General features: G+C 39.3%; 1 protein-coding gene across 4 annotated transcripts in view; it reads left to right on the top strand.

The window, feature by feature from the left end:
- VPS41 (VPS41 subunit of HOPS complex) overlaps positions 1-17,624 on the top strand; it is a 178,463-nt gene that overhangs the window by 111,034 nt on the left and 49,805 nt on the right. For all 4 annotated transcript variants that reach the window (XM_014559811.2, XM_032484254.1, XM_032484253.1 and 1 more), the window contains exons 10-11: positions 840-906; positions 16,867-16,964. In XM_014559811.2, coding sequence (XP_014415297.1) covers positions 840-906; positions 16,867-16,964 — 165 coding nt within the window. The remainder of the gene's footprint in view (positions 1-839; positions 907-16,866; positions 16,965-17,624) is intronic.

Below are 17,624 nucleotides of genomic sequence, written 5' to 3'. Positions count from 1 at the left end.
TGTATGTGTATATATTTATCTGTGTGTGTATAATGTGATAAATTACATATAATTTGTTGTGTACATATAATTTAAAACAGGGCTGGCAAACTTTTTCTGTAAAGGGCTGGCAGTAAATATTTTAAACTTTGCATGCTATGTGCCATTTCTGCTGAATCTATCTATCTGTCTATCTTTCTTTCTTTCTTTTAATTTCTGTTTTTGTTTTTCCCTCCCTCCCTTCCTTCCTTTCTTCTTCCTTTTCATCCCTTCAAGCCCTTAAATATACAAAAAGTATTTTTAGCTTACAGGCCGTAAAAACACAGACCAGGAGCTGGACTGTAGTTTGCCAACCTTGATTTAAATTGTATAATATATTGATTTTAATATACTCGAGAGAAGAGGAGCATGTGCCACTTTTGCAAAGTATTATTTAGCAGCCGTGAAATAATCAATAATGTATCTTCAGAAAGAAAAGACCTAATGTGAATGTTGCCCAGATTAGCTGCCGGGCATCTGGCTTTGTGCTTCCACTGGAGCTTTATTTGGATAATGGGGAAGTAGTCTTCAAGTCGAGTTGCAGCGAATGGTTCATTGGAAAGATGTTAAAGCCAAATTATAGTTTCCTTTCTTTCTTTGCCTTCGAGTAAGACTTTATTGAGGAATCATGTCAGAGGATATAAGCGTGGCTGCTGTATGTCATTGAAATTAATTTCTATCGTTGAAGTCATAGGGTAGAATCTGTGCCCTCTGCCTTCAGTGCTATGCGGCGAATTTAACAAAAGTATCAGACAGTGGATGAAATGTCCTGAAGAGTTTTCCATCAAATGAGTGAAATAACCCTTGGATTTCTTTTCTAGATTTGCTCGGTGAAGGAACGGCACGCCAGTGAGATGAGGGACTTGCCAAGTCGATACGTTGAAATAGGTAAGCCTTCTGTGGTGTCAGCCTACAGAGGGAATGCACGTCACTGAGGGGCAACCTGATGCCATGGCTCATCACTTGGTACCTTGATGAACTAGATCGAGAAGCTTTTGCTTTCAATTCTGAAACTTTGCTGTGGAGGTTCTTTTTTTCAAACGTATTTCTACTTTTTAGACAATTAGACAATAATTTTGAAGTTGGCTTGGAAGTCATATAACCTTGGCTTTGGGTTCTGGTTCTGTTATTTACCACCTGGACTTTGGACAGGTTTCCGCACGCCTCAGTATCCTCACCTGTAAAATGCAGAAAAGAATATCTGCCCCACAGGTGTTCATGAGGATTCCTAGGGTTCACGTGCAGAGCGCGGTACTCATACCTGGTCCTGTCAACCTGTGCCTTCCAAATATTTATTTCCCTCATCATTGGTCTGGTCCAGGCTGCCGTAATCTTTCTGCAGCTGCTCCCTAATTGGTTGATCTCTTTCCACTGTGAATTACTGTAGAGTCTCCCCACTGCAGACAGGATACAAGGCAGATCGAATCACCACCCTTCAGTCCTGTCCCACTGGTCTCAGGATAGAAATGTGTCTCCGTAACGTGACCACAGGGATCTGCGTCGGCGCTCACCTGCCTTTCCAGCTTCAGCTGATGACAAGCTTCTCTTCAGTCTCTCAGCTCTTGCCACACTGGCCTCCTCCATGTGGCATGCTTTCTCTCTCTCTAGAATGTTCTTCGTGCCTCTCTTCACTTCCTCGACCACTGAGCATCTTTAATCATGCCTCAGCTCGTGTTGCTTTCCTGGGAAGGCCCACTGGCCTCCCTGAGCTTGTTGGGTCGTGCCATGTTAGGCCTGCAGAATACCCGCCTTTCTAGCCCTGGCCGAGGCGTGCATGCCTCCTCTTCCTAACTCTTGTTTCAATTGTAGTGATCGTGTGATTCTTCAGTGTGTTTCTGTCTTTTCCACCAGACTATAACCTCCATGAGAGCACACACTGGATCTGTCCTTTTGTTTTGTCTTTTGGTTTTTTAAAAACATTTTTCATTGAAGTATAGTTGATTTACAATATTGTGTTAGTTCTGGGTGTATAGCAAAGTGATTCAGTTAGATATTTTTTCTTTTTTTTAATTTTTTTCCATTATACATTACTACAAAATATTGAATGTAGCTCCGTGTGCTTGTTTATCTATTTTATATACAGTCATGTGTCTGTTAATCCCATTCTCCTAATTTATTCCTCTCCCTCCTTCTCCTTTGGTAATCATAGTTTGTTTTCTACGTCTGTGAGTCTGTTTCTGTTTTGTAAATAAGTTCACTTGTGCTGTTTTTTAGATTCCACATATGAGTGATATCATGTAATATTTGTCTTTCTCTGGCTTACCTCACTTAGTATGATGATCTCCAGGTCCATCCATGCTGCTGCAAATGGCTTTATTTCATTCTTTTTTATGGCTGAGTAGTATTCCATTGTGTCTTCTTTATCCAGTCATCAGTTGATGGACACCTAGGTTGCCCATGTCTTGGCTACTGTAAATAGTGCTGCTATGAATATTGGGGTACATGTTATCTTTTTGAATTAGCGTTTTCATGTTTTCCATATACATGCCCAGGAGTGGGATTTCTGGATCATATGGTAACTGTATTTTCGTTTTTTTAAGGAACCTCTGTGTTCTCCATAATGGCTGCACCAAACTACATTCCCACCAACAGTGTTGCAGGGTTCCCCCTTTTCTCCAGAATGTATTATTTGTAGGCTTTCTGATGATGGCCATTCTGACCAACGTGAGGTGATACCTCATTGTAGTTTTGATTTACATCTCTCTAATAATTAGTGATATTGAGCATCTTTTCATGTGCCTGTTGGCCATCTGGATGTCTTCTTTAGAGAAATGTATATATAGGTCTTCTGTCCATTTTTTGATTGGGTTGTTTGCTTTTTTTGATACTGATTTGTGTGAGCTGTTTGTATATTTTGGAAATTAAGCCCTTGTCGGTCACGTCATATGCAGATGTTTTCTCCCAGTCTGTGGGTTGTCCCTTCATTGTTTATGGGTTGCTGTGCAAAAGGTTGTAAGTTTGATTAGGTCCCATTTATTTATTTTTGCTTTTATTTCTTTTGTCTTGGGAGACTGATCTAAGAAAATACTGCTGCAGTTTATGTCAGAAAAAGTTTTGCCTATGTTCTCATCTATGATTTTTATGGTGTCCTGTCTTTTGTTTAAGTCTAAGCATTTTGAGTTTACTTTCGTGTATGGAGTAAGGGAGTGTTCTAACTTCATCAGTTTACATGCAGCTGTCCAGCTTTTCCAAAACCAGTTGCCAAAGAGACTGTCTTTTCTCCCTTGTATACTTTTGCCTCTTTTGTCAAAGGTTAATTGACTGTAGATGTGTGGGTTTATTTCTGAGCTCTATTTTGTTCCATTGATCCATATGTCTGTTTTTGTGTCAGTACCATACTGGTTTGATTACCGTAGCTCTGCAGTATTGTCTGAAGTCTGGGAGGGTTATTTCTCCAACTTTGTTCTTTTCCCATGGAATTTCTTTGGCATCAGGGGTTTTTTTTTTGTGACACTGGGTCTGTTTTTGCTCCGTGTTTTTATCTCAAGGATCTGGCACAATACCTAGCACAGAGTAGGTGCTAAATAATATTGTGTTGAATGAATCAGTGACTCAGGGAAACAACTGTTCAGGAAAAGTTTGCCAAGAATGTTTTGCCACTATTTTCTAACTTAGTTTTATGACCTGGTACAAAAGCTGTTCAGACAGAAAGGATAAAAAATTGACTGACCTTTGTCAATTAAACAGACATAGTAAAAGCTCTTTTTGTATTATTTAGAACGGAGCAACAGGAGACAGTGTTTTGTGGCAAAATAAACTCTGCTATATTATAAATCAGCTGACAAGTTTATTTACCCATCTGGATGGCAGATAGGGAATATAAATTTGATAGCTTGTTATAACAAGGTGAAGCTGAGATAAATCATTTGCACATGACTGTATTTCTATAAACAGAAAGAATTACCCACCAGGCTAATATGGTTATAATGTTGAAATCTGAGCTATTTTATACTTGAAGTGAGAAGTTGGTGGTAGGATTTTAATAATTTTTTTTTTGCCTTAGAAGGATAAATAAATACATACATTAATAGTTCAGATTGCATGGACTATGGGCAAAACTGGTCTACGCAGGATATAATGGTACTGAGAAAACTGAGGAACAAGATATTAAGACTGAGAACTGGGAGATAAAGATGAGAATTTGAGTATCTCTCTTTTCTTTTCTGCCTCTCCCTTGCCTACCAGAAAAAAAAACAAAACCAAACCATGAATATCTCTTCAGGTTTTTTCTAGTAGGCCATAAAAAAGAATAAAATCATGCCATTTGTAGCAACATGGATGGCCCTGGAGATTGCCATACTAAGTGAAGGAGGTCAGAGAGAGAAGGAAAAATACCATGTGATATCACTTATATGTGGAATCTAAAAAAATGACACAAATGAACTTATTTATAAAACAGAAACAGACTCACAGACATAGAGAACAAACTTATGGTTACCAGGGGGGAAAGGAGGTAGGGAGGGATAATTTGAGATTTGCAGATACCAACTACTATATATATAAAATAGATAAACAGCCAGGTCCTACTGTACAGCACAGGGAACTACATTCAATACCTTGTAACAGCCTATAATGAAAAAGTATGAAAAGGAATATGTGTTTATATGTATAACTGAGTCACTGTGCTGTACACCAGAAAAGCACACAACATTGTAAATCAGCTACACTTCAATCAAAAAAACAAAAAAAAAAACCAAAAAAAAACCAAACCTGACATCTCAATGCGTTGTGTCCTGAGAAATAAGTATTAGAATATTTTAAATACAGATGAGTTAAAAGAAAAAAGCAAAACTCTGGGAATTTTAGGAAGTAAAAATTACCAGAAAGGCACAAAAATGTAGCAGTTGTCATCTTCTTAGCTGGTGGTTATTGCTCCTGTACCAGGCGCGGGGCATTGCGCTATGTACATTACCTGGTTTATTTCGCTTTACTGTCACCTTTGAAGGGCAAGGAATATTTTCTTATTCTATTGATGAAGAGAATTGAGTCTTAGGGAGGGAAGTAGCTTGCCCAAGGTCTTAGTGGCGTGGCATTAAATTGGATAGACTCTTAATTCCGCGGAACCACCAGATTTCGCCTTCAAGGAGATCAGGCTGTTTGCCAAATTCCTGTCTGATGTCGATAAGGTTGCATCACCTTCCTGAGCCAGACTTTTCTCACCTGTAAAATGGAGACGATGATGCCTGCCTTTCTGGGTGGTGGTGAGAATTAGACTTAATGTCAGTAAGGGCTGTAACGCAGGTGCTCACTGGTGGCTCTTGTAACCGCGCCAACTTCCATCCCAGCTCCGTGACTGCTCGTAACTGGCCCAGTCGTGGCTTTGGAGCCCTGGGATCACATTATTAAAGTGTAGTTCATCTGTACTACAATTTACTTGAAATAGATCGCGTGTGGGTACTAACATATCACATTACGGACATTTTACTACTGTGGTTAGTGGTTAAGTACCATTTCTCCCCCTCTTGAGAGCAAACCTTTACAAATACAAACCATTTCCACAGCAGGAGGCAAAGTGGTTTAGAAAAGAGTCCTTGACTAGGATAAAGGAAAAGAGAAATATTAGAAGGTGAGCCATTGTTCTTTAGTAAATGAGGTGAAAATGGCACTGAGATGAAAGAAATGTCTGTGACTCTACATTTCTTAGAAGCCACATGTTTATAACTCTTTCTTTTAACTCAGAATCTCAAACAATGCAAAAGTTATTCCTCTTAATAGGACACTAATTTATTCTTGAAAATAAAAGCTAATCAGGGCAATAAAGATGAAGCTTACTGTCGATCTCTAACCCATGATGACATAAGGTCGCAGAAGGCTCTGGGGATGTCATTTCTTCCAGATTACAGTGTTAAAAGTAGGCTGTGGTGCGTGCCTGCTGTATTTATTTTAACCTAACTTGGGCTTCTTGTTCTCACAGGACTCCCTAACCCTCTGGCACTTTATGCCAAAGTCTTCCATGGTCTTGACGGAATGGTAGTTGGGAGCTGATAATGAAGCCGATATTTGTGTGTCATTTTGGGGGGCACCTACTGCTGGGGGTGGATAACTTACATGCAAGGAATTAATGATTGACTTCCTAGTTTGGATTTCCCATGGAAGTTTGTTTTAAAATAAGAAGAATCAAAAGGAAAGGTATACGGGAATCTGTGTCAAATGGCAGAGGAGCCAGGAAAAAAGAGCAGGAGGAGGGGGAAAAAAAGGGACATCTTTTCCACTTTAATTAAGCAGCGTCCATATCTTCAGTGGATGCTGTGCTGTGGCTCCTAGAATTGAACACACTGTGCTGTTTTCAGCCACTTGATTGGGGAAAACAGTGACCTAGAAATTGATGACCTGTTTACATGGTGGAGGGGAGCTGTGAAATCAATGCCTTTCTTGAATCTAAGTGTCTTTCTCTCCACCCACCTGTTAGCATTCTGACCCAGACACGCAGGTTCTAGCAGTGGGACAGTTCTCTTGTGCATGTGAGTGACGGAGTTCATCTCAGTGTCTGAGTCTCAGCAGGAATCAGAACTGCTCTGATAGCATTCAAGATGTTTTTGGTTTTAGTTTTTTTGTTTTTTTGTTTTTTTTTTTTTTGCTTTGCTATGTATGGTTTTCAGTCTGATTCTCTATAATCTATTAATTCTTCTGTTCTGCATTGAATTTTTTCCCCAACATTTTATTATGAAAATTATTCATAATACTGTGTGTGTACTCATATTACTGTGAATACCTGTTTACTCATCTCCTTGATTCTGCAATTCAGATTTTATTATACTTGTTTTATTACATGTCTCTTCCTCTGTACTTGTTTTTATTACACGTCTGTTCCTCCTCCTCTTTCCCACTCAGTGCTGGAAACTCAAATGTTTGTTGGAAGTGGAGTTAATAAATTTTCTGCACAATAAGTAGTGAGAAATCTGAAGCACCCGAAGTAATAAATATATTTTGTTCATTTTGTAACAACCACCACCAGGCATGTGCTAAATACATTCCAACCAGAATTTCATTTAATCTTCACAGTGATCCCAGTAGGTCGGGGCTGTTCTCCCGTTTTATAGGTGAAGAAGCTGAGGTTCAGAGGGGTCAAGTCACCTGCGCAGGACGATGGCATTCAAAAGCAAAGAAGGGAGCATTTGAACTCAGAGGAGCCTGGTTTCAGAGCTGTTGCTCCTAACACCATGTGTTCTTCCCTTGCGTTCCCTTTGCCTAACCCCTGGCCCTCATGCGCCGCCAAAAAAAACATGAGAAGAAAAGCAGCTGAGCTTGCAGATAAAAACCATGGGGGTAGAAATTCTCTAGACCCTGAAGACTTTTAAACATGCCGTGGATGATGTCTGCTTACCTGTTCTTTAGACAGCCAGATGAAATAGAAATGCAGTCGAGTTTGGTTTCAATTTTGGCTCCGTGAAATATCTCATTGAGGAAAGTAGCGGTTTGACGTCCGCGTTTTATTCCGGGGTTGACGGCCCTTCACTGTTCGCTGTCCACACGGTTAGGAATCTCTAGAACCCAGTTGCCTTGGATAGCTATCAGAATTGTTTCTAAGGAGAGGAAATCAAACTCGGACTGTGATGTGATTCATCCAGCCCTTTGAAAAAGAAGAAAAGGTCTTTGTGCTACTTTTTAGTGTTTGAGCTAAGTTTAGTTGATGTATCAAGGTAGTTTTGAGGGTTTTTTTGGGGGGGGGAGTTAGGTCTCTGAAATTATTTGTTTTTCAATTTTATTGTGTTAATGAATGCTGAACATGAGATTTACCCTCTTAATGCATTTTTAAGTGTGTGATACACTGTTACTGATGATACGTGTAATGTCGTAGGACAGATCTCGGGCACTTACCAACTTGCTTAACTGAAACTTCATGCCCACAGCAACACCCCATTTCCCCTCCTCCCAGCTCTTACAACCACCATTCTGCTCTTTGATTCTATGGGTTTGACTATTTTAGCTTTCTCACATAAGTGGAATCACACAGTATTTGTCTTTCTGTGACTGGCTTATTTCACTGAGCGTAGCATCCTCAGGGTTCATGCATATTGTTGCATACTGCAGAATTTTTTGTGTGTGCGGCTTAATAGCGTTGCATTTTATGCATACACCACACTGTCTTTACCCATCACTCTGCTGATGGGCATTTAGGTTGTTTCCGTCTCCTGGCTGTTGTGAAGAATGCTACAGTGAATGTGAGAGTGCTGAAGTCTCTTCAAGATCCTGATTTCAATTCTTTGGGATAAATTTACCCAGAAGGGAGTTTCTGGATCATATGGTGGTTCTATTTTAAATTTTTTGAGAAAACTCCGTATTGTTTCCCTTAGCAGCTGCACACTTTGCGTTCCAGCAAATGGTGCGCTAGGGTTCCAACTTCTTCACATCTTCACCAACACTTACCATCTTGTCTTTTAAAAAAAAAATAGCCTGTTTACAACTTAAAGTATAACTGATTTGAACCTTTTGACCCAGAGGTCCATAACCATTACCTTTTCTGTCACGTAAGCAGCAGTGTGTGTGCTGTAAGCTTCTCATTCAGTCTCTCTTCATCCGTGCTGCTTCGTGAGGGCTGGAGTTTAGTATATGAGAGAATCACATCTACTTAGCTTTGTCATTGCTCACAGTTCTGTGCTGACTGTTGATTAGCAAACATGGAATTAAATTACAGGTTAAACTTGTTTTAAATGGCTTTGACTTACGTGTAATATTGGCTCCCGATTGGAATGTTTTTATTATTTTATTATATATTTACTATTGTAGCCATTCTTTTCTATTTCATTCGTGTGTATTACGTCTTCTCCTTAGCTTGCTGATGTAAGGCATCGTAAAGTCACATGCTTTAATGCATCTGCTCCATAGCAGTTTTGAAGATGTTGAAATGTGATTTCCAAATATATTTTCCTAGGTAAGTGGTCATGCTGACAAAGTGTCCAGACTTCTCAAAAAGGCTGTGGACGTTATACCCAGTTGGTTATGAAATACTAACACGTCATGACTCAGGGGTCAGATTCTCTTGAGAATACGCACGGTCGTAAAGGGACCTCGATGCTTTTCCATACATGAATATAAGACAATGGAAGATACTTGTTCTTATTTATAAATTGCGTAACAAACTTTTTTTTATAAAAGAATCATAGAAACTAAAATCTGTAGGGTATCACTTTATTTAGCTGCAGTGACGATACCAAATCCTTGTGGGTCACACTTAGCTAATGGGCATTTTACAACCAGCAAAGGGAAAACAAGGGCCCCAAATTAAAAAGCAGCACAATTTCTGTGTACTGAAGTGTTCTCACCTTGTCATAGCACCGCGGGAAATGCAAGAGAAGAGCCAGGCCCCCGGGCCTTGCATGCAGCGGAGCTGCCGGAGAGTTGTCAAGCCCTTCACTTGCCATCTTGCTAGTAATGTAGTGCACTTTTACCCTGAGCCCCTCTGTGTTCTGATTTATGTTTTCTAACGTGGCTTCTATCTGGGAAAAGTCAAACTTCAAATTCCTACTCTTGCCGCCTTCTACATTAGTGACCTTAGTCAAGTTACTTTATATCACTGAGCCTTTAAAATAAGTGTAAGTTGAAAAAAGATCATGTATGTAAAATATTTATTAGCACACTGCTTGTCAGCATAGTAATGCTCATTAAAGGGGACCTATTGTTAATATTGCTATTATATTTTGTTACTCAGTGAAAGAGAAAAACAATGGTTTCTTTTAACCATCAGTAGACTAAAACATTGTGTTCCATAAAACCAATTGAAAGAGAATTGGGGGAAAGATATAAATAAGGATTTACTAAATTATTCTGAAGAAGTTAATACATCATACATTTCATAGGTACAAGTAATAATCAAGATTATTGATTTAAATTTCATCGTATAGGACTGAATATAATGGTATTAAGCAGGATAATCTAGTTTTGAATTATTTGGAGATGGTCTTTTTATCCAGGCCCAAATAAAATCTTTACAATCTATGCTACATTCTTTTTTTTAATCTTTTTTAAAAATGAAGTTTGTCTTTTTGTGAAAGAATGTTGGATGTTTAAGGAAACATCTGTCATGTGTAACCACCGTCCTGCCCTTAACAGGCATATAGTCATGGTTGTCCCCACTGTTTCCACCCTACCCCCACCCCCAGGAGTAAATTTTCCTACTTTGTGCTGTTTCTTGCTTTGTACCCGTTTCCGTTCTTGCATAGCTTGTGGTATTTTACTTATTTCTTTAGCATCGAGACTCACAATCTCTCTTAAGTCAGAGGTGGACTCTTCGTCATCCCGATGCTTCTAGAAGAATGTCTTGTGCCTAATTGGTGCTCAGTCATTCTTTACTGGATTCAGTTGTTGATAACCCTCAGGGATGTAAGTCCCAGGGTCCAAGAAAGCTCTCTCTCGTTCGTTTTTATTTCAGTCACATGAGTCATTGAGAAACTGATAGTGTGTATGCTTTTGACAGCCCAACAGTATTTATGTATTTGTGATGGTGATCTTGTCCCTGGATTATATCAGGTTGGTGGATGGCCCTGATGCGTTACCTTTTTGTGCTTGGAGGATCCTGGGAAGATGGTGGTAGCCACTGTGTAATGGTTCCACCCTCCCGAGTCCTCTCATCGAAATGGAACAGCCCGATCACACAACCGAAAGCCCAGAGACAACATTTACAACAAAACCAGTGACACAGGAGTCCTAAGAGCCTCAAGGTACTAGCAAATGGCAGAAGCCACCAACGGCCACAGGCCCCGCTGTGGTTCCAGCATCTGAGAGAAAGCACAGGGGCCATCTGGTGCCCTGGAGACCAGAACTCCAGAACAGCCAGCGGGTGTTTCTGGAAGAGGCCACAGGCCGCTCTGAGAGGGGCGGGTGCAGGGCTGCGGTTAGCGTGAGGGGCTCGGCAGCGCTGCCGTCCCCGTGAACTCACACAGGGCCGGGCTTATGCGGGAGAGTGAATCCTGGGCAGGATGGGCATGATAGAAACAAAAGAAAGAGAAGGCCCAGGTGAAAGCGGGGAGGAGACAGGGCCAGGAGGTCTCAGGAAGCAAGGGACCAGATTGTTCTAACACCAAGTGAAAACTACAGATGCGGGCATCCTGCAAGGTTGGAAGAGTGATTATCCCAGTTCCTACCTCCTCCTGAGAGATCGGTGACTGATTGCACCGAAAAACAAGCACAGAAGAGTACCAAGGTCAAATCCCAGACTAAGGTTTAAGAAAACGCAATGAAAGCCCACCAGAAAGAAATGCCCACCGAATAGATCACAGCTGTAATTTACAGCCGTTTCAGAACAAGCTTACAAGACATTTTAAAGGAGGGATGGGAGGCTTGGAAGAGCAGCAAAAATCAGGATTGAAAAATCTCAAATGAGGCGGCAGAACTCAGGAAATATTGATAGATGAAAGATGACTTCAGAAATGAAGGTTAGACTGGAAGGGACGCAGGAGCAGACAGACACAAAGATAATGCTGTAAGAGAAACAGAAGAGGAGCACTGTGTGAAGGACAAATAAATAAGGGGGAAAAAATGTATGATTCAGTACTGAAGACAGGCAAAGGTGATTCCGCCGACAAGTAGGAGTCCCGGAAAACAAAACAAGACAAAACGAGGGAATGGAATCAATACCAAAAACAGTAATTCAAGAAAAATTTCCTGAAAGTACAGAGAAACAAAACTAGAGACTGTAAGTTAGAAGTGTACAGTGTGTATCTGAAAATGATCACCCAAGAACGTCATCAAAATGTATTTGAGTGAAATTACTCGACTTTAAAGATGGGGGAAAAAAATTGGAGGGCGTCTAGACCGACCCCCACCCTGTCCAGTGCAGTAACCACTTTGCCACTGGTAAGCACTGAGTGACATGTGGCAGGTGTGTGTCGGGGCTGAGAGGGGCTGCATGTGGGATTCCAGAGTCTTACTATGAAAATTTAAAATAGAGTATCTTATTAATAACTTTTTATGTTGTTACATGTTGAAATGATCACATTTTGGATATGTTGCATTGCATAAAATTTTAAAATTTCACCTCTTTTTACTCTTTAATGTGGCTACTAGAAAATTTGAAACTACACACGTTAAGCTGTGTGTTTGACTTGCAGTAATATTCTGTTGGACACACTGATGAGAAACTCAAGCCTCCCTTTTGGATCAGGGCTGTGTACTGAATTGCCCTTTCTGGATCCAAAGGACCTCTCTGAGTAGAATTTGGATGTGAATAGTCCTACTGAACTTGCTTCCGCTTTCTCACTTGCTTAGAATCTTTCTCTGCTTAGAATCTCGCTTTTTTCCTTGAATTATTTTGTTTAGCATGTCTAGGAATGCTTTATCCTCTCCATCAGGATGAAGACTGGGCTGCAGCTGTGACGTGCAGCCTTGCTAACCTTGTTGTAACCTAAGGGATCCCAGGGCCTTTGACTCACTTTCCAGAACCCTTTGATCTGATGTGTAGCTACTGTCTTTAGTGACTCCGTCTAGAAATTCTGCATTTTTCTCTCCTTTGTTCCTCGCCTCTAGCTTTCACTTTCTGTTTCGTTTTAGTGCTCTCCAACAGAATTTGTTTTTATTTTCTTTTTGATTTAGCTTTTCCAGATAATGGAAAGGTGAGCTTCTGTGATATGAGATGTATATATAAACTGCCTATATTCAACTGGTTTCCCTTTAGACAAAATTTTTTTTCATTAAAATTATTAAAAATGTTTGTTATGTGGAAAAAATTAGAATTTCAGGGAAAATAAATCAACTGCAACTTCAACTGGTTCACTGAAATTTTGAAATAGAAAGGCAATAATTATTTGAAGATATAGAGTCAGCTCATAAACTTTTACATAATTTGCGTATGTTCTTCAGAAGGATCAATATTACCATTCAGCATTTCTTACTTTAAATCTTTTCATTATTATCTGTTCATAAGAATATTCCTTAATACTTTTCATGGGCATTCTGACACCAGTCTCCAACCAGCCCTTCATGGATTCAGCATTGGAAGAAATAAACGGCATCATAGATTTTAAAACAATCTTGTTGCATTAGAAAGTAGTAATGGAAAAACAGCTGCACCGTTCATTCTGAAATGCCTTTTGAAGTACCATCAGTTACAATGTGTCAATTTCTGGTGTACAGCACAGTGTCCCAGTCATGCATATACATACATACATATATTCATTTTCATATTCTTTTTCATTAAAGGTTATTATAAGATATTGAATACAGTTCCCTGTGCTATACAGAAGAAACTTGGGGTTTAAAATCTAATTTTATATGTAGTGGCTGATATTTACAAATCTCAAACTCCCAAATTTATTCCTTTCCACCCCCTTTCCCTCAGTAACCGTAAGATTGTTTACTATGTCTGCAAGTCTGTTTCTGTTTTGTAGGTGAGTTCATAGTGTCCTCTTTTTTTCTTTCTTTTTTTTTTTTTTAGATTCCACATGTGAGTATTATCATACGGTATTTTTCTTCCTCTTTCTGTCTTCTCTTAGAATGACGATCTCTAGTTCCATCCATGTTGCTGCAAATGGCATTAGTCTATTCTTTCTTATGGCTGATTAGTGAAATGCCTTTTTTAAATGCAGAATAACTGTAGACATTTCCCTAAACTAGGAACTCACATTAGGGAGTGAGTCCTTTCTTCACCTGACATCATTTCTGATAGGTATTAATGGAGATGAATTTCTAAATGGTAGAATATTCAGAGGTAAGAGAAACAGTCATTATTTCAGAACTCTTAATCTGTGACTCATACTGGGTATGACTACAATTGCAATTCTGTTTCCTGTAAGAAGATTTCTGTTGATATTAAGTCATTTCAATAAAATGAAAAGAATTATTTAATTGCAACTTTATCTGAATGTTGATACCTTGCTTAACTGTGCCTCTGAAAGTCTTGACAGGGCTATTTTTATATATCACATCTTTTCTTCATAAAAAGCTTTTTTTGTTGTTTGTAGCTTAATCACTTCATGTAATTTCTACCTAAATTATTACTAATTTTCAGTTAGGAAAGTGCTAGGATTTAATACTTAACCAAAAAGCATCTATTACAGGATGTGGAATTGAGAAAATAGATACATACTTCTGCACATCTTTGTTTTCTTTAACACGTTAGGTTTTCTATCACGTTACTAATTAAAGAATGAAAATTTTTCTGTTGTTAATGCAAGCTGTTGAGGACAGAAATTGGGGTGTAGAGGAGGAAAGATTTGCGAAGAATTATTTTCTAGCTTCTCTGTTCTGTATCGCTCATTCATGTAAACCAAGGCTTTGATGTGTATTTGGTTACCTTTAGGGGGTGACTGTCTGATGCTCCTTGTCAGTGAGCCTAGGCAGCTCACTGGCATCCCAAACGGGGAAAGCACGTCCTTCCCCCACTGCTTTTTGCGCGATGCTCTCCCTTGGGTGCCTGTTGTGGACAAACACACCAAAGCCTCATGTGAATCCCGTGAAACAGACCCTGGCTTCCCTGACTGATTGTTCTTCATTCACGTTGCTGGTAAGGGAACTGTACGTGTAGCATTTCAATGATGGAATGTGATTTAGTAAAACAGAACTCAAGTCCAGAGTTTAAGCAATCCCAGGAGTGATGGATGAGTGGATACGCAAAGTGTGGTCCATTCATACAATGGAATATTGTTCATCCTTAAAAGGAAAGAAATTCTGTAATACACTAAATATGTGTGAGCCTTGAGGATATTATGTTCAGTGACATAAACGAATCACAAAAGACAAATATGGTGTGATTCTACCTACATGAGGTATTTAGTCAAAAATCTTAAAGTTGAAGTGGAGTGGTGATAGGGGCTGGGGGGAGGGAGTATGAGGAGAATTTTTAATATTTTTAGTAAGTTTAATAATTTTTTAATTTTAATTTTAATAAATTTAATAAATTTTTCAGTTTTACAAGATGAAAAGAGAATGGGTTTGGGTTGTGATGGTTGCACAACAATGTGAATGTATTTAATACCACTTAAAAATGGTTAGGATGATAAATTCTTTGTATGTGTATCTTACTACAATTAAAAAATGGTTTTTAGAAGTATATTAAAAGGCACAATAAAACTGTATATATCCATTTTTTTTTTTTTTGGAAGTGCTCATTTCTGAGCATGTGGTTGTGGTGGAAATAGTTCTCTACTCATGTGATTCCTGTGAACATGTATCATGTCACCAGTTTACCGAAACTGTTCTTCAGTGCTTGAGTGAGGAGTTCAGGCTGAGCAGAGGTTCAGGAGAAAGTGTCAGTGTCGCTTTCTGAACTTCCATCCTGTGGTCCTGCCCAGAGCACCTTGGCCACCTGTGCCATCCAACCAGGGACAAGGCTTAAGAAATACTACCCTTTTTAACATTTAGGTTATTGCCTGTTTAGCATCCTTTTGATTATCCTCAGTGTCATCTTGGTGTGAAAAGTAAGTTTTAAAAACAGTTGTATAAAGAGCAGCCGTTAAAGATAGGCAGAGTTAGGTAACACTAAGTGATCTGCAAGGAGAAGGAGAGGAGGAGGAATTAAAATTCATTCCCCCCTCATTTCATCCATGTTAGGGGTTTTCTTTCTACTCTGATTCCTTTATTTTGTAGATGGGAAAAGCTATACCCAGAGAAATCGAAATGGATGGTTCAATGTTCAGTTAATTGCAGTTATAACCCAGATTTCCTGACTCCACATTCAGCATTGTTTGTAATGTGCTATACTGACTTCCCCTGGTTTGGAAAAGATGGTCATTGTATGGTAAAAGTTAACTAAACCTTAAGCTGATACCACAGAACGGTGGAGAAGAACTGAATCAAGAAACTCTTAGAAAATGTGGTGGGTCCAAATGAGAGTTTACTCCCAAATGAATCTGTAAGTGCCATGTATGATTGCTGGAAGAGACTTTTCCCGGCACCACTACTGTATCAGTTACCTTTGCTGCATAACAAACCACCCCAAAACTTAGCTGCTTAAAACAACAGTCACTTATTTAAAATATTTTACAACAGCTAATCATCAGAATTATACTATAGCAATGTTTTCTCTTCTACCATTGAGCCTTCTATAAGATCTTTGCGGTCCATTGTAATTAAATGTATATATGTCTTAAGTGATGCAATAGTTCTTCTAAGCTTTAATGACTATCTTTAATAAGGAAAGAGAAGTTTCTTATTTACTTTGACCTGCATTTCACTTAAGAAATAACAGTGTTTCGTCATAATGTAATCTGTACTTACACACTTTTTTTTTTACTTTAGATAAAATATTAAAATACTTAGATAAATGTCTTTGGAGAAAATGTTTATTAAATGTTACAACAAAAGGAATAATAATAGTTTCATAATTACAAATAGCATTCTTTGTGACCATCATACCACCATAATGTCCTAATTGTGAAAAACTTGTTTATTTAAAATATTTAATTTTTAAAAATGTAAAATTATTATCATTACTAATGAGTATTTGCATTGGGCTTTTTGGATTTCAGAGTGTCTTGGTGGGATTTAACGATGTCATTTTTAAACTAGGTCGTATCACTCCTGACCATTCATGCTACTGCTATTGTCAAGTTTGCTTTTTGTTCGTAATAGAAAATGTTAAAATATTTTATTTATTATTGTGTTATTTTATTTTGGTGGTGGGAAGGTAATTAGGTTTGTTTATTTTTAGAGGAGGGACTGGGGATTGAACACAGGACCTCACGCATGCTGAGCCTGTGCTCTCCCACTTGAGCTCTACCCTATGCCCTGTAATAGAAATTTTCCAGTGTAAGTTCCCAGATACTCTTTTCCAGCACTGATTGTTGTCAAGAACGTATGTTTATCTTTGTGTTAGATTTCTAAAATGAGTCTGCCCAGCATACGCAGTCAGTGTGTCCTGTGTGTGCTGCTTTCTGCTGCTCTTAATGGTGAATCTTCTGTCCCTTTTGTTTGCAGCGTCTCAGTTTGAAACTGAATTCCACGTCAGCGGACTGGCACCTCTCTGCGATCAGCTCGTTGTGCTTTCCTACGTAAAGGAGGTTTCAGAGAAAACGGTAATTTTTCCCACCGCACATACAGTGAGAGGTGTGGATTCATTTGTAGCCTTTTACCCAGGTCAGGTTGCCCATGAAAAGACTCAGCTACAGTCTGAGCAGAACTTCCTGATCTATAAAACAAGGTCGGCAGAGATTGCTTTGCAGCCCTGACATACTTATCTTTCAGAAGCTCCACTCATTGGCTGCTTTTGTACCTTCCACTGAGCAAAAGGGAGTCTTTTTTTCCCCCTCTTTTTGTTTCCATCTCTCTTGGTATTTCAGTCAAAAGAAATGAAGGATTCCTCTTGCTGAAAGGCGAATAAACCGAGCTGACTCTGTGCATTAGCAGAAATGACAGCAGTGGAGTTGATCTGCTGTCACAGCAGGGGTCCCTGTGGTCAGAGTGAATTACAGAGGGCGGCCCATTATTTCCTGTGGTCCAGACATATCTGTTTACTTCCCAGCGGCTCAGTGATTCTGTGTAGCCTGATTCTTGCTTTGAAAGAGATCGTTGCTAAGTCTCACTTACCCACGCAGATGATGGTATGAAACGTGTGGCTCATAGGAAGCAGGGGAGAATTGGAATTTCATTATACGTGACTGTGGAATGAAGCCTGTTTTACGGGCCGGTGCGGGGGGCCTGCATACTCAGTCTTCCTTGGAAGCCTTGGTCAGCCC

Source organism: Camelus ferus, chromosome 7 (assembly GCF_009834535.1).
Source record: "Camelus ferus isolate YT-003-E chromosome 7, BCGSAC_Cfer_1.0, whole genome shotgun sequence".
NCBI classification, from domain to species: Eukaryota; Metazoa; Chordata; class Mammalia; order Artiodactyla; family Camelidae; genus Camelus; species Camelus ferus.
This window is presented reverse-complemented; position numbering and strand designations above follow the sequence as displayed.